The 23,746-nt window shown below is 44.7% G+C and overlaps 1 protein-coding gene across 1 annotated transcript; it reads left to right on the forward strand.

The window, feature by feature from the left end:
• Positions 1–352: 352 nt before the first annotated feature.
• LOC137665824 (C-C chemokine receptor type 8-like) lies at positions 353–4,210 on the forward strand. Its single transcript, XM_068405228.1, has 2 exons — positions 353–417; positions 3,113–4,210. The coding sequence occupies exon 2, from the start codon at positions 3,122–3,124 to the stop codon at positions 4,175–4,177; it is 1,056 nt and encodes a 351-aa protein (XP_068261329.1). The 5' UTR covers positions 353–417; positions 3,113–3,121; the 3' UTR covers positions 4,178–4,210.
• Positions 4,211–23,746: the final 19,536 nt, after the last annotated feature.

The following is a 23,746-nucleotide window of genomic DNA, read 5'->3' on the forward strand; positions in this document are numbered from 1 at the left end:
TTTATTAGGGTGTGTCCTATGATGGAAACATCTGAACTTTTAAATTTTTCGCTTAAATCAGGGGTGGCTGTAAGGAAGGGGGGTTTAGCAAACACATTAAAAGGAGAACATCTCTTCATGTGCTACCTCTACTATCTTCAAAAAGAGCCATATTTGATTTTTGTTTCGCAGATGTGTTTAACCCCTCTCACCTCTTTTCCTGTTTACTGCAGCTACAGAACCTTCTATTTGTCTCAAAACCTATTCTGCAACTGGCAGCTGCCCATTCGATGCCCGCATATCACCAAATCTCAGCCATCTCCACAAGTGATGGAGTAACCCTCTTGCAAAATCCAGAGACGGAGAGAGGACAAGGACACGTAGAAGGAGAAGGTGACTGGGGCCATCTGAGAGAGTAGAGGCTTCTTGCTGTCAAAGGTAAAGTCCATCCACATTTAATGCGCTACTCTTAAAAGTAACGGGCTTACTTCGGCAACCAGAAGAAAGGGACCTGAAGCAGTTATCTCTCTCTTGGTACCCTACTGAAAACTGCTTTTTCAGTTTGACTGTTTTGCCAGCTGATGTGGAGAGGGGAGAAAATGATTAAGGGGTGGAACATCTCCCTTATGAGGAGAGGCTGAGGGAGCTGGGTCTCTTTAGCTTGGAGAAGAGGAGACTGAGGGGTGACCTCATTAATGCTTATAAATATGTAAAGGGCAAGTGTCATGAGGATGGAGCCAGGCTCTTCTCAGTGACATCCCTTGACAGGACAAGGGGCAATGGGTGCAAGCTGGAACACAGGAGGTTCCACATAAATATGAGGAAAAACTTCTTTACGGTGAGGGTAACTGAACACTGGAACAGGCTGCCCAGAGAGGTTGTGGAGTCTCCTTCTCTGGAGACATTCAAAACCCACCTGGACACGTTCCTGTGTGATATGATCTAGGTAATCCTGCTCCGGCAGGGGGATTGGACTAGATGATCTTTTGAGGTCCCTTCCAATCCCTAACATTCTGTGATTCTGTGAGAAAATGGAAAATGCTGTGCCCTGGTCAGAAGCTGTCAAAGGCATTAATGGTGTAAAGGTGTTCTGAAAGTCTGAAGTGAAGCAGCTCCAGTTTCTGTTCAGCGCAGGAGAAACACTTTTGAATTTTGTCAAAATCAGATGCATCGTATCTATAAATCTATATCTATGTATCTGTATCTATCTAGGTATTTATATATCTATATATCTATAACACGGTATTCATTATCTTTTGAAAATTTTTTACTTTTGGTTGTTGCATGTATGGACTGCTTTTAAGGGGTCCCTGACAGGCAATTAAGAAAAGCAAGCCATTGCTGCAATGCTTAGAGTCACAGCATGTTGGGATCACACATCAAAAGCATTAGCAGGAAATATTTTCTATCCATATCTGTTGCTGCATGAACAGCCATTATCTAGTGACTCACCATCTTCGATATTTAGGGGTTTATGCATGAAAACAAAGTTCAAATTAACAACGCTGATGCCCTACCTACAGCTGAAAACTAAACATAGGAAAGAATTACACTATCAATGTAGATTGCAGCACTGCTTTTCTCTCATCACTTGTTATTTCTGAACACGGAACTCCGTAGGGTTGAGTTTTGTATTTGTAACAGGTTTCTCTGCATTGCACGTGCCAATTGACTTTGGTGGAAACGGTGCTGGTGCCCTAAGAAGAGCTGAGGCAGCTCAGTGAGGCATGAGCAGCATCCATACCTGGAGCAGAGGACAAACACTGGCTCCAGCACCCCTTGGTGCTGTGCATATGGATCATCCTGTTTCCTTGCACAAGGTGGCACAGCCAGGGAAGAAGGGGTGAATTCTGATTCCTTCCTTGTCAATACAAAAATTTTCACTGTTCTCTCTCTTTTCATATGCCCGAGCAGCAATTTTTAACTCAAGATAGCATGTGCTCTACTTTTAATGAATTAATCACTGTCATTCATATTATTGCTACAGCTGCATAGCAACGATTATTACAAACGATTCTTCCCTCCTGGAAACACTGTGCCTTTGAAGCTCTTTCAAGATGTGATCAACCCGTATGCAAGCATAACATAGGTGCGGTGCACAAAAAAATGCAAATGTCTTAGCAGTGACAAGGCAAATTCCTATGAGATAGTGTCTTTTGAAAGAACCATTACTTCTTAAAATGTGAACACTTAACTCTGCAAACCAGATCTCCTTTTATAAGGGGGTCATGAGGTGATATCTGGAGGAAAAAAAAAAAAGGTGGCTAAAGCACTGACTCACTTTCGGAGAGCAGGTCAAACTATTTTAAAGGTGTCTTTATGGCAGTTCTTCAGAAATGACAGAGAGGAAACATCCCCCCAGATTTTTTTTTGTTTTCTCTAAACTAGAAAACTGAAGTTGGGCAAAACGGGCAGGAGCAATAAACTGCTGTGTTTTAGCCATAGGCACAGCCAAGCTGCTCACCAGCTAACCTGGAGGTCAGCGGCAGCCTCGCTGCAGCAGCCCAGAGGTCGACACTGCAAGTGCCGCCGTGTAGCCCTGTGAACTCCTTGGTGCTGAAAGGTTTTTTGTATGTGATCCTGCACCCACCCATGGAAAACTAGCTTACATGTCTCTGCACTCCATGCCGGTATCTAGCCTTGATCAGCTCCGCTAAAAATGTGGTTATGCTGCTGGGTGATGGCTTCTTCAGTCGGTACACTTCTATAAGGGTCTTTATGCTACAAGCAAAAAGCTTGCCCACCCCAGGGAGCACGAGAAAATCCAGATTCTTAGATGAGATGCAGGTTTTGTACCATTTTGCACCATTATGACTATTCAGAGCATAAGTATTTCCCTGTCACTATAATGATGAGGGGCTAACTCACTGGCACTGAGGCAGTTTCGGGGAAACCGAGAGCATCCCAGTGCTCATACTTACATGTGTATAGGGATGATTGGCAGGCTGCATGTGCAGCCTTTTGGGTGGTACAGCTGCTCTTGTGCAGCCAAGGAGACCAAGACTGCATTTTGCAGTGCCTCTCTGCCTGGAGGCTGACCCACAGGCTCGATGCAGTGCAGAGAGGCAGAGGACACCCTGGGATTCCCATGCCAGGACGGCTACCCATTTATCCCTTGGTTTTTCCTGCACAGGTATCTGAGATGACTCCCACAAGCCAGTTCCTTGGCACAACGGAATATGACTATGGATATGATGAAAACACTGCTCCGTGCAATGAAGGAAACAGCTTTCACAGGTTCAAATCCCTCTTTCTGCCGATCCTTTACTGCCTTGTGTTTGTCTTCTGCCTTCTGGGAAACTCCTTGGTCCTCTGGGTTCTCCTAACCCGGAAAAGGCTGACGACGATGACTGACATCTGCCTGCTGAATCTTGCAGCCTCTGATCTCCTCTTCGTTGTGCCTCTCCCTTTCCAAGCCCATTATGCTTCAGACCAGTGGGTTTTTGGCAACGTTATGTGCAAGACAATGGCTGGCATTTATTACACAGGTTTTTATAGCAGCATTTTCTTTATAACCCTCATGAGCATAGATAGGTATATAGCAATTGTCCATGCTGTCTATGCCGTGAGGATACGGACAGCCTCTTGTGGCATAATTATCAGTTTAATCCTGTGGCTGGTGGCTGGCTTGGCTTCTGTACCCAACATCATGTTCAACCAGCAGCTGGAAATTGAGCAATCTGTGCAGTGTGTCTCCACATACCCTCCAGGCGACAATAGCTGGAAGGTCGTTTCTCAGTTTGTAGTCAATATCTTAGGCCTCTTGATTCCCCTTAGCATCCTCATTTGCTGCTACTCCCAGATACTGAAAAATCTGCAAAAATGCAAAAATCGGAACAAGTTCAAGGCGATCAAGATGATTTTCATCATTGTCATTGTTTTCTTCCTCTTCTGGACTCCCTTCAACATTGTGCTGTTCCTAGACTCCCTGCAGAGCCTGCACATCATCAATGACTGCAAGGTGAGCTACCAGATAGCCCTGGCCCTGCAGCTGACAGAAACCATCTCCTTCATCCACTGCTGCCTGAACCCCGTGATCTACGCCTTTGCTGGGGTGACATTCAAGGCCCATCTTAAAGGACTACTTCAGTCCTGTGTCCGTGTCTTCTTCAGCCCTGTTGGAGGTGCCGGGGCTGGTCAGTCATTTTCAGCAGCCAGCCAGCTCTCCAGCTGCTCTGACAGTGCAGGATTCCTGTAAGCCCACCCAAGCTGCCTTCTTCTGGTGTGAGTAGTTGGCCTAAAGTCTGACATGGCCCTGGAGGTTGTACCATGTGTGCAGCATCCTCTTGGGAGGACCAGTATGTCTATGCCTCCTTTTGGGGTATGCTGTCAACTATAGCATAGTAAGTGGCAACATTAGCTTCCTAAGAAAGAGCACTGACGTGTTTGTAAAATGGTGACCTTACAAGCTTGTCACAGAATGATTTTTAATTAAGTTTTAGAGCTCTTTGAATACATTTCAGCAAGCAGGGTGCTTCCTCTAGCATTTATTTTCTCCTCTGATGAAAGCATTGCTTCTGCTTCACCCCCAAATATGCTCTGCCTTGTGGAAGCTGTTCTATATCTGAATCCCTACATCCCTGGGACAGGCGTGAGACACCCCTCGGGAAGCGGGGAAGGGGACAGGCATGGGATTACTTCACATTGCCACTATCACCATTCCCTTTGCTTCAGCTCCCAGATAAGGAGGCCCCTCAGCTCAGGGCCCTGTTGCTTTGCTGTGGGTTGCTCCCAGGGGCACAGCTGGGGGGTCCCTGGAGCTGCTGCCACCCAAAGCAGCCTTTGGTGGTGATGCCTTCAAACATAGCAGAGCAACACCTCTGGGTGCCCCCTATACTGGTCACTCGTAGAGGCCCATACACTTGAATATGTCGTCATCAAAGCAGCCTGGTGATCTGCATCACCACTGGAGGTGTGGGACCTCCAACTCTGTGCCCCCAGCGCTTGCTGCTAAATGTAACCACCACAAAACTGCATGTAGCACGTACGCTCCGTTTCTTTTTCCATACATCATTATTTTCTGCCATTTTAGAAATGTTTTCTTTGAATAAACATATTAACTGCAGCTTTTTGTCTTGGCTCCTAAAAGTCTTTCTAATAACTTGCAAGCCTATATTAGGATAAGGAAAGGATGTTTTTACTGATTTTTGAGCTGGTATCACATAAAATACATCCGATGGAATTCAGAGGCACCCTGGAGCTCTTCAGCAAAATTAGTCTTGCCTCCACTTTCCTTCTGAGAAAGCTTTGTTCTCAAAATCACAATATAAATTCACAGTGAAATAATAACATTTATGTTGAGGTAGTACTACTGTAAACAAAATTTTAAAAGTTAAACAAGAGAGCACCTGAAAACAGGAAAAACACAGCCTGGGTATTGTCAAAAATTGTATTTTCTAGGGTAATAAAAAATACCGTATGTTTTCTTACTTCTACCTTTCCTTCTGAAAATATAATTGCATTTTTTTGTTTCCTAAAAATTTCAAATACATTTCTAACCTCAGTGCCAAAATATTCTTGCCATTAGCTACATAGTATAGAAAATACTTCTTTCATTTATGATAGCTAGTGTAATTAATATTTCTAAGTTTTATTCCTCAATGGATAAGAAATGCCCTGCAGCTCAATTATATTGTTTTACTTCTCAGAACTGCCTTCTAGGCATTTAGAAACAAAGCCCTCTGTTCGTGTATTTCTGTGGGGTTTTTTTACTGCACAGGCACTTGAATCATTGGAAAGAAATATGGGCCAGCATCTCGGGTCAGATATCTATCTTCCCCACATGGCCAGAATTTTGGATTTTGGATAAAAGTATTCCTGTTTAAAATGTTCAGTGACATTTACCATCATCTTACCTGTCAATGTTTCAGATGAAAATCAGAGAAGAAACAGAAGTTATATATATATTATTTTTTAATTGGTATTTTGAGAAGAAGGGAAGATGGAAGTGTTTTCTGGCCAGCTCTCACACACTGATACTTTCCCACCGAGCTGCATCACTGCAGCTTAGACAGCACAAAACTTAGCAGTCAGGAGCCAAGTTTCCTGGCTGCAGGGAAGAGACACAACTGTCTGATGAAAGAGGGGGCCCAGTCCAAGCCAGACTGCATGGGACTCAACAGCACCAAGGAGCTGCCTTCAAGTATATGAAGAACCCATGAATAGTCCCCGGCACTTTTTTAGGCCTCTAGATTTGAGGGAATGATCATTTCATACCTGGCAGCTTTTTTTGGCAGCTTTTTTTCTGATTGAAATTGGGCACATGTGAAATAGCGAACAATTTGCCCTGATCACTTTGTTTTGTCAACAGTTGTGTAAAAAAAGACCAAAACCAAGCAAAGATTGCTTTTAGGTAAAGATAGTATTCAAGGACTCTCTGGTTTTAAAACACAGATTTGGATCATTTCTGCAATCTCGTTAGTCAGAAGAAATAATAAGGAATAAGGGATAAGGTTCCTAAATTATTATTTTTCAATAATTGTTTATTTACCGTGCTGAATTTCAAATTTCAAAAAGACAAGACAGCCAAAAGCACTGTAATTTTTCAAAGATCATGCCCCTTTTCAGCTTGCTGTGTCATTAAAAGTGATATGCACCAGATATGCCCCAGACATGCACAATTCTTTCCAATGCCATCATGAAATTCTGCAAGCGTGAACCTAAAATGTCCCAAAGAGACTCTCGCATCATTAATGCAGCAATGTTTTCAGCAGTAGACTAGGATTCTCTCTGGGTTACAAGACAAGGGCCAAACTCTTTGGTTTCTATTATTTTTTTGTCCAGCTCCCACTGAAATCATGCTCTCTGTGTGTGTGTAATCGCAGAATTTAGCCCAAATGATATGTGAAGCCTTAACCAAAGAAGTAAAAAAGCAGTTTTTGCTGGACTCGCTGCAGAGTTTCTTCCTCCTCCTCCTTGTCTTCCACTGCCGCGTTTGAAAGACTGGTACTTAAGAATTCAGAAGTGTAGATCCAAAACCCCCATCCTCTGCTCAAGCACAGTTGATCTCTCACAGATCAAGATTACAGATTCTTAGCACACTTTTCCCTTCAGAAGGCTCTTTGTATAATGAGGCTGCAAAAAAAGAATAATGCAAGTAGTTATTTTGCCCCTTTTATTGTATGAACTACCAGAATAGAGACACAAGCATCACCCCAAGTACTCATACAGAGCAGAGCTCTCAGAAGCATTGTGCCTCTTCTCTAAACATGAGATTTTATTTTTAATGTTGTAAATCCACAAGATTTTATGCTACTCTCATATGCGATAGAAACAATCTACGGAGACGCTAAGCAATGTTCAAAAATTTTTGTACTTCTATGCACTGAAACAGTTCTGGTTAACAGCACTACACTAGTAGGATACTATTAAGGAGCTGGTACTGCCATTTCTTCGGTTATAAATTTTTTTTTAGGTAGAAACTTGTCAACGACAATCTGCTTTCTTCTGCAGATGTAATATTCTCCCTGGAATAAAGCAGGTAGCAGATGAACTATTTCCTCAGTTTCAAGGGTTCTGACACAAAGTAAAATTGGTAAAAGGACTTTGCAGTCTACTCATAACCAGATCAGCTAGCTTTCATGTGCTGAGGTGTTATCAGCTGGAAATACCACTGCGAAAGCACCAAGGAACATTCAGGTTTGATGTCACCTGGATTTCCTGGTGTTGTGTGTGGTAATGTGAATATATATGCCAAAACATCTAGCCCAATCTCGTTCCATTAAATTAGTGGAAAGTTGGTTGCTATTCTGAAGAGGATGGAATAAGGAAGTTACTGCTGTTCATAGAACAGATCTCCTAATCAGATGTTGAACAACTAAAGCAATGAATGTTTCTCCAAGAACCAAGTTGTAACACCTACCACTGATACCAGATTGCCATCTAAAGTGCTAAGTACCACTTTTCATGTTTGGTAACATTTCCTTAGCTAGTTCTGAAACGTGTCTGAACCTGCTTGAACTTTCTAGCTATTGATTTTCATCTAACATGTTTCACAATCCTCCACTTTCCTGTTTCATGTTTCTCTGCCCTTTTGAAGTATGATGCCTATGACAGGAAAGTCTGACCTTATTCTAGTCCAAGACCACTTCGCAGTGTGCAACAAAACATCCAAATGTGCACATCCTCAAAAACACCTCCCAGACCTTTAAAATAAATAAAGTACAATAAAACTGTGCAAAGCAGTGCAAAGGAGAACTGGGAGAGTTAGAAAAGCAAGAACATCACGTAAGATGTGGTGCTGTTGGTGATTTCTCCTGTTTTTTCTCCAGCCCGTGATTGCCAAATTCACAGCTTTTGTAATGTTCCTCAGTCCTACTGACTTACCATGGGACAGCCCAACCTTAAGAGGATGTTTTAGATGTGTCTCATTTGGCCCACCTCCCCAGGCTAGGGTCACGAGAAATCTGATCTGATGAGGGCTCCTGGGAGATTTAAAAAGTGAACATGGGAGATCATTCTACAAGAAGAAAAATTCCTTGAAGTGAGGTTCTACCTATTCAGGAACAGTACTTGGGAGGTTGTGCACACTCTTGGTCTCTCTCTCTTTGGCCCCATGAAGCCCCTCTCTTTCCATAAGGAAAAATGAAGAGCTGCACCTGGTGTGAGAGCAGGGTAAAGGGCTGGTTTGTTCTGTGTTGGCATCTGGATTTGCCCTTATCATCTAGCAGTTGTAGAGGTCTGTGACCTAGCTAAGGGGCCGTGCCCTCCCAATGGGAACAGCGACAGACGGTCAAGGGAGACAACCCACAGAAGTTGTAGAAAACATCTACTTTCCTTGCCTCTTGAACTTCTAGGGAGGAAAATTGGATGTTAATTTCTGACTGAATACGGGAGTTTAATTTATTCAACTTTTTTTTTGGCTGCATCTGCTCAAGCTCCTAGATTAAAACTAAACAGAAAAAACACAGGTAGAACTCTCAATTAAGATGCTTAAGCAGTATGAAAAAAGTAGCAATCAACCCATAGAAACCACTCGTTGAAAGGGTGTCAGAAATCATGCAATACTCTGGGAAAAAATCACATTAAACTTCATCTTATACTACTACATAACTTAAGATAATCTTCTTGGTGAGTTTGGGAAGCCATGAGTATATGCCTCTGAAGAGCTGAGAAATTTATTCATGCTCCTACCAGTTGTTCTTTGCTGCCCATTAGATGCTGAGGGCCATGGTCTCCGGGCAGAGTACTGTCACTAGCAGCTGCAGGCAGCTTTCTAGCCCTGGGACCCCACACTCTCAAGAGGTTAGGCTATTTGGCAAATGTTGTGTGAAATTCAAAAGACATTGCAGATTGTCAGTTGGCAGCAGCGGCAGCAGCAACAGCAGCGGCAGCGGCGGCAGCGACTGAGGTGATTGCGGGGCGAGGGTGAGATCGGGCTGTACCAGGCAGTTTCCGTGCTCTGGGCCCCCCGAGCAGCAGCCCCGAGTCCCATCTGGACCCGGAAGTTCCCAGCAACAAATCAGGAGAGGAGGGGTGTAGCACCACCCCCTGTTGATCGGGTGATAAAGAGCCTATAGGAGGGCAGGGACTAGTCCCTGCCCAGAGGGTACAGGGGGAGTAAGCAGTGACTGTGAGTAAGCAGTGACTGTGTGTGTCCCAGGGCAGGGGAGGCCACAGCCGTTTGCAGCTCTTTGGGGAGGGCACTGACTCTCCCCCAGGGCACAAGGCGAGGAAGGTGCCAAGGAGCTGTGAACCTTCTGCTGTCAGTCGGCAGCAGCGGCAGCAGCGACAGCGACTGAGGAGAGGAGGGAGTATAGCCGGAGGCACTGTGGGAGACTTGAAGGGCCCCCTGGGGAGCGTGAGCTACCTGGAGCGTGAACAGGAGCGCGCAAACAGGGGCGTGGCAGTTTGCGCAGCAGTTCGCGAAGGCAGGGCGAGCCGGGTAGGCGGGCAGGCAGGTATGGTTTCTACTCGGCGGGGTCTTAAGTCCCTTGCGGGTGCCAGAAAAGACATGGCAACCCAAACGGACCTGCTGCGGAAGCATGCGGAGGTGCAGGTGGCAGGCTGCAGGGAGTGACAGAGCCTGGCCCTGGCACTCGAGGGTAATGGAAACCTCACCTGTGTGAACAGGTCGATGACCTGATCTCCTTGGTGGCCCAACTCAAGGAGGAGGTGGAAAGGTTAAGGAGCACAGGAGCATCCCAGGAAGAGGTTGGCGGGCAGTCCTGTTCCCTGCACGTCCTGGGGAAAACGGACGGGCCTAATGCTCCCCGGGTTGTGGAGGATCCTCTTCCTCCTCCACAAGGAGCAGGAGGAGACCTAGGGGATGGGGGGGAATGGAGGCAGGTCCCTGCTCGGGGTGGCAGGCGAATCCCATCCCGACCTTCCTCCCCTCCCCGCGTCCCCCTGAAAAATAGGTATGAGGTGCTGGAGCCTGAGCGTCTTCCTGAGTGTCAGGAAGACACGAATCTAGGTGAAAGACCTTCTATGGGGCTATGTAAACAGAAGCAACCAAGTAAGAGGGTTACAACCAGCTCCAAAAAGGAAAAAAGAAAAGTAATTGTTATAGGCGACTCCCTGCTAAGGGGAACGGAGGGCCCCATATGCAGGCCAGACGCGACTCACAGGGAAGTCTGCTGCCTCCCTGGGGCTCGGGTAAGGGATGTTGCCAGGAGGATTCCTCAACTGGTGAGGCCCTCTGACTACTACCCACTATTAGCATTCCAGGTGGGTAGGGATGAGATTGAAGAGAGAAGTCCCAGGGCTATCAAAAGGGACTTCAGGGCCCTGGGGCATTTGGTAAAGGGGGTAGGTGTGCAGGTTATATTCTCCTCAATTCCTTCAGTGTTTGGTGAAAATAGGGAAAAGACTATGAAAGTACAACAGATTAATGTGTGGCTAAGAGACTGGTGCTGTAGGTGGGATTTTGGGTTCGTTGACCATGGGGCAGCTTTCATGGCATCGGGCCTGCTTATGCCGGATGGGGAACAGCTGAATCAGAAGGGGAAGAGGGTTATGGCCCAGAAGTTGGCAGGGCTGGTTAAGAGGTCTTTAAACTAGGTTCGATGGGGGAGGGGGATAAGACCAGGGCAGCCACAAATGAACCTAGGGGCGACAGGCCTGCGTCGGGGGCAAGGCCGCTAGCCCAGCTGAAGTGTGTTTACACCAATGCACGCAGTATGGGCAACAAACAGGAAGAGCTAGAAGCCACTGTACAGCAGGAAGGTTATGATGTGGTTGCCATCACAGAAACATGGTGGGATGACTCTCATGACTGGAGTGCAAGGCTATAAGCTCTTTAAGAGGGACAGGCGAAGCAGGAGAGGCGGTGGGGTAGCGCTGTATGTTAGGGAGTGCTTGGACTGTGTCGAAATTGAGGAAGATGGTGAGGACGACAAGGTTGAATGTTTATGGGTGAAGATCAGGGGGAAGGTCGGCAGGGCGGACATTACGGTGGGAGTCTGTTATAGACCACACAACCAGGATGAGCAGGCGGATGAGGCGTCGCTGGCCCTTGTACTCGTGGGCGACTTCAACTTGCCGGATGTCTGCTGGAAATACAACATGGCAGAGAGCAATCTAGGAGATTCCTCGAATGTGTGGAGGACAACTTCCTCATGCAAGTGGTAAATGAGCCCACTAGAGGAGGGGCCCTGCTTGACCTGTTGTTTGTGAACAGAGAAGGACTAGTGGGAGATGTGAGGGTCGGTGGCCGACTTGGGAGTAGCGACCACGAAATGTTAGAGTTTTCGATAGTGGGGGAAGTAAGGAGGGGCAAGAGCAGAACTTCTGCCTTAGATTTCCGGCGGGCAGACTTTAGCCTGTTTAAGAGGCTGGTGGACCGAGTCCCTTGGGAGTTGGTCCTGAAGGGCAAAGGAGTCCAGGAAGGCTGGACATGCTTCAAAAGGGAATTGCTAAATATTCAGGAGCAGGCTGTCCCAGTCTGTAGGAGGACAAGCCGTCGGGGAAAAAGACCGGCCTGGTTAAACAGAGAACTTAGGCTAGAACTTAAGGAAAAAAAGAGAACCTACTTGCTCTGGAAGAAGGGTCGGGTAACTTGGGAGGTCTATAGGGATGTGACCAGGTCGTGTAGGGAGAAGATTAGAAGGGCCAAAGCTCAATTAGAGCTTGATTTGGCTGCTACAGTCATAAATAACAAAAAAAGCTTTTACAAATACATCAACAGCAAAAGGAGGGTCAAGGAGAGCCTCCACCACTTGCTGAATGAGGAGGGTAGTGTAGTGTCAGGGGATGAGGAAAAGGCAGAGGTGCTCAATGCCTTCTTTGCCTCGGTCTTTAATGTCAAGACCGGTTGTCCTCAGGAGACTCGGCCCCCAGAGCCTGAAGTTAGGGATGGGGGGCTGTGTGAACCTCCCGTAATCCAGGAGGAGACGGTTAGTGACCTGCTGTGCCAGTTGGACACCCACAAGGCTATGGGCCCGGATGGGATTCACCCCAGAGTAATGAAGGAACTGGCAAATGAACTTGCCAAACCACTCTCTATTATCTACCGGCAGATCCTGGTTAACTGGAGAAGTTCCAGCTGACTGGAAATTAGCAAATGTAACGCCCATCTACAAGAAGGGCCGGAAGGACGATCCGGGGAACTATAGGCCTGTCAGCCTGACCTTGGTGCCAGGCAAGGTGATGGAACAGATCATCCTGAGTGCCATTACACAGCACATGCAGGACAATCGGGGCATCAGGGCCAGCCAACATGGATTCATGAAAGGCAGGTCCTGCTTGACCAACCTGATCTCCTTCGATGACCAAGTGACCCGCTTAGTAGATGAGGGCAGGGCTGTGGATGTAATCTATCTAGACTTCAGTAAGGCATTCGACACTATCTCCCACAGCATCCTCTTAGACAAACTGTCTGCCCGGGGCTTGGATGGGTGGACTCTTAAATGGGTTAAAAACTGGCTGGATGGCCGAGCCCAGAGAGTGGTGGTGATTGGGGCAAAGTCCAACTGGCGGCCGGTCACTAGCGGTGTTCCCCAGGGCTCAGTTCTGGGGCCCGTGCTGTTCAATATCTTTATAGATGATCTAGACATAGGGGTTGAGTGTACCCTCAGCAAATTTGCAGACGACACCAAGCTGGGTGGGAGTGTCAATCTTCTGGAGGGTAGGAAGGCCCTACAGAGGGATCTGGACATGTTAGACAGATGGGCCGAGACCAACGGCATGAGGTTCAACAAGAACAAGCGCCGGGTCTTACACTTTGGCCACAACAACCCCATGCAGCTCTACAGGCTGGGGGAAGAGTGGTTAGAAAGCGGCCCAGCGGAAAGAGACCTGGGGATGCTGATCGACAGCCGGCTAAACATGAGCCAGCAGTGTGCCCAGGTGGCCAAGAAGGCCAATGGCATCCTGGCCTCTATTAGGAATAGTGTAGCCAGCCGGTCTAGGGAAGTGATCGTCCCTCTGTACTCGGCACTGGTGAGGCCGCACCTTGAGTACTGTGTCCAGTTCTGGGCCCCGCACTTCAAGAAAGATGTTGAGGTGTTGGAGCGAGTCCAGAGGAGGGCGACCAAGCTGGTGAAGGGTCTAGAGGGTCTGACCTACGAGGAACGGCTGAGGGAGCTGGGGTTGTTTAGCCTGGAGAAGAGGAGGCTCAGAGGTGACCTTATTGCAGTCTACAACTACCTGAAGGGAGGTTGTAGTGAAGTGGGAGTTGGCCTCTTCTCCCGGGCAACTAGCGATAGGACAAGAGGACACAGCCTCAAGCTTCGCCAGGGGAGGTTCAGGTTGGACATTAGGAAGAATTTCTTTTCAGAAAGGGTCATTAGACATTGGAATGGGCTGCCCAGGGAGGTGGTGGAGTCACCATCTCTGGATGTGTTTAAGAAAAGACTGGACATGGCACTTAGTGCCATGGTCTAGCTGACAGGGTGTGTCAGGGCAACGGTTGGACTCGATGATCCCTGAGGTCTCTTCCAACCTGGTTGATTCTGTGATTCTGTAATTCTGTGATTATTTCACAATAACAGGCTTAGCTCACAAGTCACACACTACTAGATGGCAAAGACCTATAAAAGTGTGCTTCAGGTGCTGGAAATATCTTTTTTTCCCAGTGCAATTTCTACAATGGGCAGTTCAGGGTCATGAAGAGGTAACAAAGTCACTTTCAAAATACGAAATGTGCCAACACAGTAAATACAGTATCATACAGAGAGACTACTTCAGAGACACAAACCTGGGAGGTCAAAAAAGTGTTCTGCTGTGCTCAGGCTAATAAGCAGCTGAGAGCTATGACTAACAGGTCACACGGCTTCTGGTCCTGGACCTAGCTCAGATGTACCCGTAACTGTGCAATGTAAACACATTTCACCACTTATTACAGGCTATATGTACACCCAAATGTCCCCAGGACTGGCTTTTGTACAGTCTCTCAGATTCTCCAGCAGTTCAGGGACATGAATGTCAGTAGTCTGTAACAGCAGGGGCATGGGAGACATGAAGAAGCCTCAGAGTCTGTGGATGGGATGGGTGATTTGTGACAAAACCAAATAGTGCCACCAACTGCTGGGAACCCAGCACAGGGTGTCTAAAAACAATATGGAAAAATATATGTCAACAACAGTTGTTGTATAGTAGAAGATAAAATTATGAAGTGAAAGATCATCTCATCTCTCAGAGGGAAGGGGAAACATGAAGTTATAACTTGGCACTGCTCTTAACTCCAGGAGCTGTTTTAGCCACTCTCCTACTCAGAAATTTCAACCCACTGTAATATACTCTTGAGCTTTCAGTTTCCTTGCCCCTTTTTCTTTCTTCTGGGGCACTTCCCTTAGCACAGCCTTCCGAATCCTGAGGACTACTTCCTCTGTTTCAGGAGTCTCTAGCACCTTGATTTCTCTTCTCCTGTAAACATGCTAGAGGGTAAGTCTGTGTCTTTGTCCCCAGTCCTTTCCCCACAGCATACTTCTTTGCTTCTCCATATCAACCTGCTAGGTTGTTGGCTCTCAAAAGCTGGGGCTGAGCAAAGCTGCCCTCTGTGGAAGGTTGGTGAGTGAAATATATATCTTCTTAGTATCTCTTGTGAAATATTCACAGAATATTACCTCTTGTTACAGGGGGATGTAATGAGGGAGAGACTTCTGTAACCCTGTAAACGGAGACTGTGCTTTCTGAGTGTCTTCTGTAGCTCGGTTGCCCAGTAATATGGTATTTCGCCCAGTAATACACTATTGGTGTTGCTATTGCCAGGCCACAGGCTTTGTACTGAGTGTGCAAGGCCTCCAGACTGAGGCTTGCCAGCCTGGCTTTGTCTGCACTCATCTTGACCTGCCTGAAGCTTTGTTTTTGCTTGGTTTAGCTGCAACAGCGGTTCTTCTGAGCAGGTGGCTATATTTAATTAGCCCTAGTTTTGCTGATCTTTGTGTAGCACAACCACAGATTTTATACAGAGAGTAGTAGTTATTCTTTCTAACATGACTCTAACATGGTGCTGCAACACAGAGAAACACAGTGCTAGTATGACAGTGGAGGCATTGAGAAGCAGGGACAGAGGATGAGGTGTAAAGGGACCCTTTCATGAGAGACCAACAGACTGAAGCCATTGACCTTAGGACTCAGAGGAGCAGTGGAAGAGTAAAAGCTTAGAAAAGGAGTATAAACCAGGAAGAGTGTACACAACAAATTTAATTATTATTTTTGTTGTTATTATTATTGATGTTTCTTCCCGGAAGTATTCATGTCTTTTTTTTTTTTTTCCCTCTTTTCTTTCTTTTCCTGAGATAATTAGATCTGGACTAATAATGATCGTTAGATTAGAGTGCTAAAAGTTCAATTACACTAGCAATAAATTATTGCGTTTATGTATAAGGTGTTTCCTTTTTGCTCATAACAGAATTGTCAATATTACATTTGCCCCACAGATGAGGCCAACTAGGCAGCATCGAGCACCTTGGTAGACAGGCTGGGTTGTGGCACTGCAAATTTAGGAGGTATGGCACCACTTTGGGGAAACCCAAAACGTGTGAGAGAGTGAACGTGCCTCACCCTGAAAGCCTGAGATTTCACAGGTCTGTATACGATAATCAATTTAAAGCCAGGTTCTGTCACATGTTTGAGATCCACAACTGAATTCAGTGAGGCAGGATGCAATAATAATCAGGATTTGTATAATGTTTTCCAGGGCTTGACATCAGTGTTAAAAAGATCCAGATAAGAACTACTTATTACCTTCTCCTCTTATTTAAGATAAGATATAAAGAAGAGCTGGATCAGCCAAAATCAATGATACTGCTCATTTGTGGCCACACACTATAACCTTGGCTACAGAAACACACCTCACACGGTCTTCTTTCTGATACCTTGTGTGGGTTTTGCTCTTCTTAATTAGAAATACATTATAACTAAAATACATTATCCAATGCAAACACCAAATGCATTAATAAATTAACCCAGAACGGAGATACAAAACTTTCTGTGGTTTACAATTTTCTGATGAAATGACCTCATAATGCCACTAAGTTCTGAAGCTTGCCTGACTTCAACTTTCTTTAAGAAGCTGAAAATCTCAGAGATCTGCTGAAACTCTGGTGGCCCTTAGATGACTTCCATGCCCAACTTCTCTCTCTCTCTCTGTCAGCAGTTCCTTCTCTTGAACTGGAGAAGATTATCAAATATCCTCTCTCATCCATCCCAGTACACTCCAGTGTCAGCTGGTCAGTCTGTGTCCCCTCCTAATGGGTCATCCTGTTCTTCTCCTCCTTCACACTGATTCTCAAGCTAGCTGATAAATTGTGTTTTCACTTGTCACAGCTTTCTGATACAGCTTTTCCAGGTTGTGGCTGATGTCCAGAGCCTTTGGCCCTAATTTTTCTAGGCTTTTTTCTCAGGCAGAGAAAATGGAAGTCTATATCCCAGGACAGACTCCCTGATTTCAGGGGAAAAAAACACAGGCTTGTGGGGCTTAGACTTACCTGACAATCTTTTCAATGAAATCAGTGGAGGGAGGGAAGTGGGAAGTGTCAGTGGTGAGCATGGTGTAAGTATTTCATGTTTAATGCATTTAACATATGAACAACTAGGAGATAAGAAATGGTTCCTCGTCAGTGTGAAAACCAGTAACAGACAGTAAACTTCTCCACTATCCAAAGACAAGTGCTAATAATATTGAAAATATATTGTGACTTGAAGAAGTCTTGTAAAATGGAGCATCAGTGTACAGTGTTAATTCCCCAAAGAAACGTGCCAATGATAGTTTGGTTTTGAGATTTCAGGTGAATCCAAGTGCACTTCAGGCAATGCAAATACATTTTTTTTATAAGATTAACTTAGAGCTTTATGCAGGACTTTATTCCAGCATACTTTAGTACAATTTTGGCAGAAATACCAGCTTTCCTTTGAATTCTCTTGCTTAGATAGCTTTTCAGTTGAAGCTATTATTATCATTTATTTGTGGCGTGCTTTCATCTTAACACTTACACAATCTCTTCCAAGAAGAACAGCAAACTAGTTTGCATGTGCTAAAGATACCAGCACAGAACAACTATTGCAATGTGATCTGAGAGCTTCACAAATACAGATGGACTTGGCTTCATATCACACTTACTAACACTGATACTGTTTTGCACAGTGGCACAAACAGCCTATCCACAAACGTTCAACTAATGGACCAGGTGTAAAATACCTCACTTGTGGACAAAGCTGTAAGCTAGCTCTTCCATTCCCATTATGAGACAGCAATTAGTACTGCCTCTAAAAAAAAAAAAACAGAGAGAGAATGCAATAAAATTTCCTGCACCATAGTACAGAAGATACCACAGTGATCCTCATTTGCTGGGGATAGAGAACAGCATGCACGGTCTGTGGTATCACAGACACTGTGGTGTGGTTAGTTTGCTGTGGGCTGTGAGAAAGGAGGTTTTGCTGACTTACATAAAGCCCGGTGTTTTCTTATATTTTCTCTACAGAAGTTACTAAGGAAATGGTGTCTCCACCCTGTAAAGAAAACCTGTTGGAAGATGATTAGGGTCAGATTCAGTATGTCTATAAATTGGTGTAGTGTGGCTACCAAGCTGGCTTCAGTTTTCTCAGAAATAAAGCAGGCTCCACCAGGCAGGTGCACAGGAGTGTGAGGCCAGTCTCTGAAAAGACTGAAGACTGTCTGGGGCTGGTTATGTCTTTCAAATTCAGTTTCATTGAGCAGTCCCACAGATACCTGGGAAGCAAAATCAGGGAAGACTTATGTTTCAGAGAGTCAAGTCCTGCGCCACAAATACTACTGGAATCTGCAAGCTTGTCACAGGGCAGGCACAAGTTCCACCAAGGGATTTAGGCACTTAGGCCTGAATTTATCCTACCTACCCTTAAGTGTCTACTTCTAGCACATAAATCAAGCACCTTCCCTTTCCACTTGGACTTAGATTTTCATAGATGGCCTCTGATGTTCCTCATGTTCCAGGGCCCAATGTGAAGACCAAGAACCAGCAGCTACAACAGATGAGAACCATGCCCCAGCATAATACTTCGCTTTGGAGAAAAACAGTTCACAAAACAGGTTCCCCAAATTAACAGATGCTTGACAGTGTTATTCATAATCTTGGCACTTCAGCTTCCTCACTGCAAAATGGAGATAATTGTATTGATTCATCTCATAAATGTGGTGAGAAGACAAATACTGTAGTATCTGTGAAGCAATCAGGTATTACCATAACAGAACTAGAGACATGATCATAGGGAAAAGCAAAATTCTGCAGTCCAAGAAGGGTGTGGGTAGTGTACATTAAATAGGGCCAGGTCCTGTGTGCTAGTGAAGTGCAATAAAAAGAATTTTTAGAGAATAACCAGTCCCTCAGCTGGGAGGATGGCTCCTGCAAACTGAATGAAGCGTCGTGATGTGTGTACTCAAGAAGTTAACATGAGGGCAGATTGCATTGATATTTCCTTGTGTAGTTCTTCCTGTGAGCAACTCAGAATATCTTAAAAATACGTTGAACTCACAATTTACTTACATCTCAGTTGTCAAGTCTTACTTCTCCAAGGCTCTGTGAAATGCTCCAAAGCTGTGTGGAAGTACTATGACACCTGAGCAGCTGATGATGCAACTTTCATATGCTATGAATCGAAACTGTGTTTTGCTTTTATGTATCTTCCTACCTCTTCTAAAACACAGTGCCCCTTCAGAACACCTGCGGGCATACGGTTGTAGGGGAAGAGGAGGACAGCCTTTGCAGCCTTACTTCTGTGACATGATGGGGAGCACATACAGTTTTCATGGGCATGAGCAGGGTATAGTCTTCATAGTTCCCCCATAAATCTGTTCCTGCTTCTGGGTGAGCCATCAGCAGGACTGGTCTTTAGATCTACAGCATAGGTCTCTTCCTCTTCAGCAAAGGATGTAGACAGCATTATCAGGCTTCCTGCTAAAAAACCACCTCAGCCCCAAAGAACAGCGAATTGAAAATATTTGGCTTGATCTTTTTCCAAAATAAAGAATGATTTCTTGTCACCAAAATCCCCAAAGATTTCATTCGGATTATCTGAAACATTTGATTGGGCTATAACTCAGTTTTATCAATGTACAGGTTAGCTGTATAGTCTGAACTCATTGTCTAGGCTCTTTCTGTCGCTAAAGAGAGCCCCCTCCATATGGTGATTCATTCTAGCCTAAGGTGGAGTAGCTTAAGACAGAGGTAGTTACCTTCTGCAAATGCCTACCTCTCTCCTTTGACTATAGAGGGAGCCCTTACACTAGCTAGCCGATTACCAGCTAAGGGTTAGAGAGACGATTCCTACAGCCTACAACATTCAGTTTGAAGGAGTCTGGAATGAATTACCTACTAACAGACCTTGCAAAGTCCTTCTGTGTGCTCCTCCTTGTGCTCAACCAAAGTGAGCAACATGCCAGTCCCTGTAAGCTTGAGGACAGTCAGCAAAATGTCTGCTGAGGGCTACTGTGGATGAGGACACTCAAGAGGAGTCTACTGCGCAGGACTCAGTAATATGTTTATTGAACTCCTTTTTCAACACAAAACATCTACTTCATCTAATTTCACCATAAAAAGGCAGGCTGAAGAACAGCAGAGGAATGGGAAAGCAACTCCATCAGTATGCACCTTCCCTCCTCGTGCTGTCCTGCTTTGCCTGAAATTCTTAAACATGCTTTGACACAGGGACTGAAGTCAGCATTTCTCCTTCCACGTGGGAGGCCTAGAACATGAGATGAACTGCAAGGCCATCGCTTAATCTTTGCTATGGTTTTAGTGGCACACAGCTGAGGTCCAGTCATTTCTATTTAGGTAATCTGCTTGGTAATTTTACCGATATTTTTGGCAACAGTGAACTCTCCAGCTCTCCCTTTCCCTCCGCAGGAAGAAAAAAGAGACTTCTTCAAGAAAGTAGGAAAATTATGTCAGTGTCCTGAGTGTATCCTCATGTCTTGACTTCAGTATCCACATAACATTCTAAATTTAAGGCAACAGTATTATTGTCAGAAAAAAAGCTAGTTCTCTCTTACATTCAGCAGCTGATGGAGTAATAGAAGCACATCATGGTTTGGTTCCCTTGCTTCAGCTCTGTCAGTGGGAGTGTTGTGACAGTTTGTAGAAAGCCCCAGCTGAAGTAAGACAGTTTTGTTGCAGAAATTTTTCGTTCTTTCTTGATTCTTCTCTTTGGTACAACCAAGTGGTACTTCGCTGTTTACAGAATTTCAAATGATTAGCGTGGTGAAGTTTATGTACTCTTTTCTTCCCTTCTTGCTCCTTCTAATTTTACAGATGGGAGAACCTAAGCAGCTCTCTAATTTTATAAGGCAAGCAATCTTCACCTGGCAATGTCTCTGACTTTGGGAGGCTTTTCTCCCACTGCTTCCTCTGCTTCCATTTCCTAGGCAGTTCGTTGGATTAGTTAATGTTTATAAAGCTCACTAAACTCTTACAGGAAAGATGCTAAGAGCAAATTCACAGAAAGTAAATCTGAGAAAGCTCTCCAGAGATCATCTAGTCCTTTCCCAATCATTTCTCACAAGCCATGCTTTCTAGACCGATGAACACTTCATTCCTTTCCCCTGGATTTCTTCAGATCCCAACATCCCTGAAAAAGGGATTTTCAGGTGGCTCTGTCCTTTCTAACAGGCCCTATCCTCTATAATATAATAACAATTTAGCTACAATTCAAAATGTAGTCCCAGGTGACTAAAATTAAGTGTCCAATGTGAGATATTTCTTCTCTTTTAAATCTTTCCTTTTTCCTGTATTTTAAACTCAAACTTTCTGAAGTTGCTTCCAATTATTTGCATTACCATTTCGGAAAGAAATCTCCTTGGTTTTCAAAGGTCAGAGCAATTGGAGCTCAGGCAGCCCAAAAACACTGTCCACTTGTCTTCAGTCTAAGCACTCAGACTGGAGGCACAAAAAATTAAAACTCTTCCAAAACAATGTGTGCAACTCTGTGCTTTCTTTCTCAAATTACAAGCGAGCTGTGAGTCATGAGTAACTCATTCCCCATCACAAGAATCCATCAAATCCTTTACACCAAACTCAAGACCGCTGCTTACCTCACAGATTATGAAACTAGCATGTAGTTCTTCCAAGGATGACTTCTGTGATCTTACCTAGGACTGGTGTCTGGAAGAGAGAAAATGAAACCCAGAAATTATCCATTCCTGAGAGACTTAAAATTTTAGCAGTTCTGTCAATATATGGATGCTTGCAGGCTTCTATACATCTTTTTCTCCCACATTTGTTTAGAAAGTACTGTCTGCATAGGCTGCTTGCTATACAACTACTTCTTTTTCCTCTCCTGCATGGGAAGGATTCAATCCCGAAGTGCCGCATTTGCTAGTTTCCAAAACTTTTGCCATCACTTACAGGTTGGCTCTGCTAGTTTCAGCCATAACTGCTTTTTGCTTGGGCAAACTGATAGAGCAAGCAAAAAGGAGCTTGATAACTCCAGAAAGTCCCTGAAAAAGGCAGAAGAAAGCCCCAGAGTCACAAGACAGGTAGAGAAGAGGGCAAGGATTACTTCTAGGACACCCAGGCTACCACCTGTAGCCCCTGGGCAATGAACTCCAAAGGAGTCCCACTCTTGAGAGCTGACACAAGCCCCTTCTCCAGGTGACCACCCCTCTTTCTCATGGGGCAGCAAAAACGAAGTGCCTTAGGCAGGATTTTTGATCCTGCAAGCCAACCATTTCTTTACCAGGCATAGTTGTTCACAAAAGATTAAACTTGCAAACAAGACTTCTGAACTAGCAGCCTGTACATTGAGTAGGAAGAGGTGTCCTGAGTGGGTTGTGGGTTGTGTCTCCCTGTTATCCACTGTGTCCCTATAGGGAAGACCGTTTCTGCTCAGGTTTGCAGGTTTCCAGTGGTTTGCAGCAAAATCTACACAGCCCCTTCCAGATCAACGGGAAATGTTTATGTTCTTTCAGCCATCAGAGAGACCCCTCTTCCTAATGTCTTGCTTAGGTGCTCCTTCTGAAACAGCTCTGTGAGTCTCATACTCTCTGGAACATGTGGTCAGGTTGTGTATCACTGGTTTTATTGAAACTCCACATAGATTTTATAGGAAATTACAAAATCCAGCTATAACTGCAGCACAAGCCAGTCTTACATTTTTGCAAGAGCACTGCAGGAAACTACCCATCAGTCTTAGAGAAAATGGTCAACAGCTGCTGCCAAAAAACTGCAAATTTGAAAAATGTAGCCTTGCTATAACTTGCTATAAAATTGTAAAAAGACTCCTCAGGGAGAAGATAAGTGGCCATATTATTAATCAGTCCTGGTTTATAATGATCACTTACATAGGCATCAATTATCACTCCAACAGCTGGAGGCTGTTGCAGCTGCAGTGCCAATGGCATTGGTGAAGTGAATGTTTTAAAAAAATAAATGCATGACACCAGCCTGTACACTCAACTATACTTCCTGCCTTTGAAGCAAATATATATTTTAACCACATTTTGTTATTTTAATCTTTTTATTGCTTTCAATCCTGCAATGTCACCACATCAAAAAGGGAATGAGCTGCAGGTTCCAGCTTGCCTCATACAACAGCCTCTTAGAAATGTAAGATCATTACAAATGCCTTTGCAAAAATTACAATAGATGTTCATGGAGACGGTCTACACCACACAGTGCAGTGTGGTGTAGACAGCGTGAGTTGGTCACGTAACTGGAAGGAAGGCAGCTCTACCAGCACAGTGCTCTGACTGACCTAATTAGCTCTGAAACATCCAGAGCTTGACTTGACTCTCTTCACAATGCTCACCTAAGGCAAGTGTGATGCTGTCTAACATGACACTGCTTTGCATAGTATAAACATATCTTAATTTTGCTTACAGATTCTTTTTCACTAGTAATGAAGGAAGGGAAACCATGTAGAAATTATGTAGAAGTCAGTCAGTGACAATGAACATGAAGAATACCTTTGTGGTGTTGTTTCAACAGTCATTTTGGAGACCTGAATTTAATTTTAAAAGCACACATTCTGTACGCCAGGTATTTCAAATCACTTTCTGTTGAGCTGCAGAAGTGTTTAGAGCAGCTAGAAATACTTATTGTCCTGAGAACAGGATTTTATTGAATTTAACCACCCAGTCTCAACCCTTTAGAGAGATGCAGTAATTCAGATACTGACTGCTCCAGTTCTAGCTGGAGCAGAACAAGTAGATGCCCATAAAGGCTTCATCCCTCAGTTCTGAACTCAGCCTGAAAACCAAATGTTTTCAGAAAAGAAGAACCATATCCTTAATTCTTGTAATAACGTTTTGCAATAGATCACACAGGAAGTGCTACTTCCTATTTTCACATATAGGGTTTAACTATGTGTTCGTTCACAAAGAAGAAGAAGACACAGTCAGACAAATCAAGCT

This window comes from Nyctibius grandis, chromosome 7 (assembly GCF_013368605.1).
Source record: "Nyctibius grandis isolate bNycGra1 chromosome 7, bNycGra1.pri, whole genome shotgun sequence".
Taxonomy (NCBI): Eukaryota; Metazoa; Chordata; class Aves; order Nyctibiiformes; family Nyctibiidae; genus Nyctibius; species Nyctibius grandis.

Bases quoted from the DNA above. Each gene is read 5' to 3' on its own strand.
- LOC137665824 (XM_068405228.1), top strand. From the start codon at position 3,122: ATGACTCCCACAAGCCAGTTCCTTGGCACAACGGAATATGACTATGGA.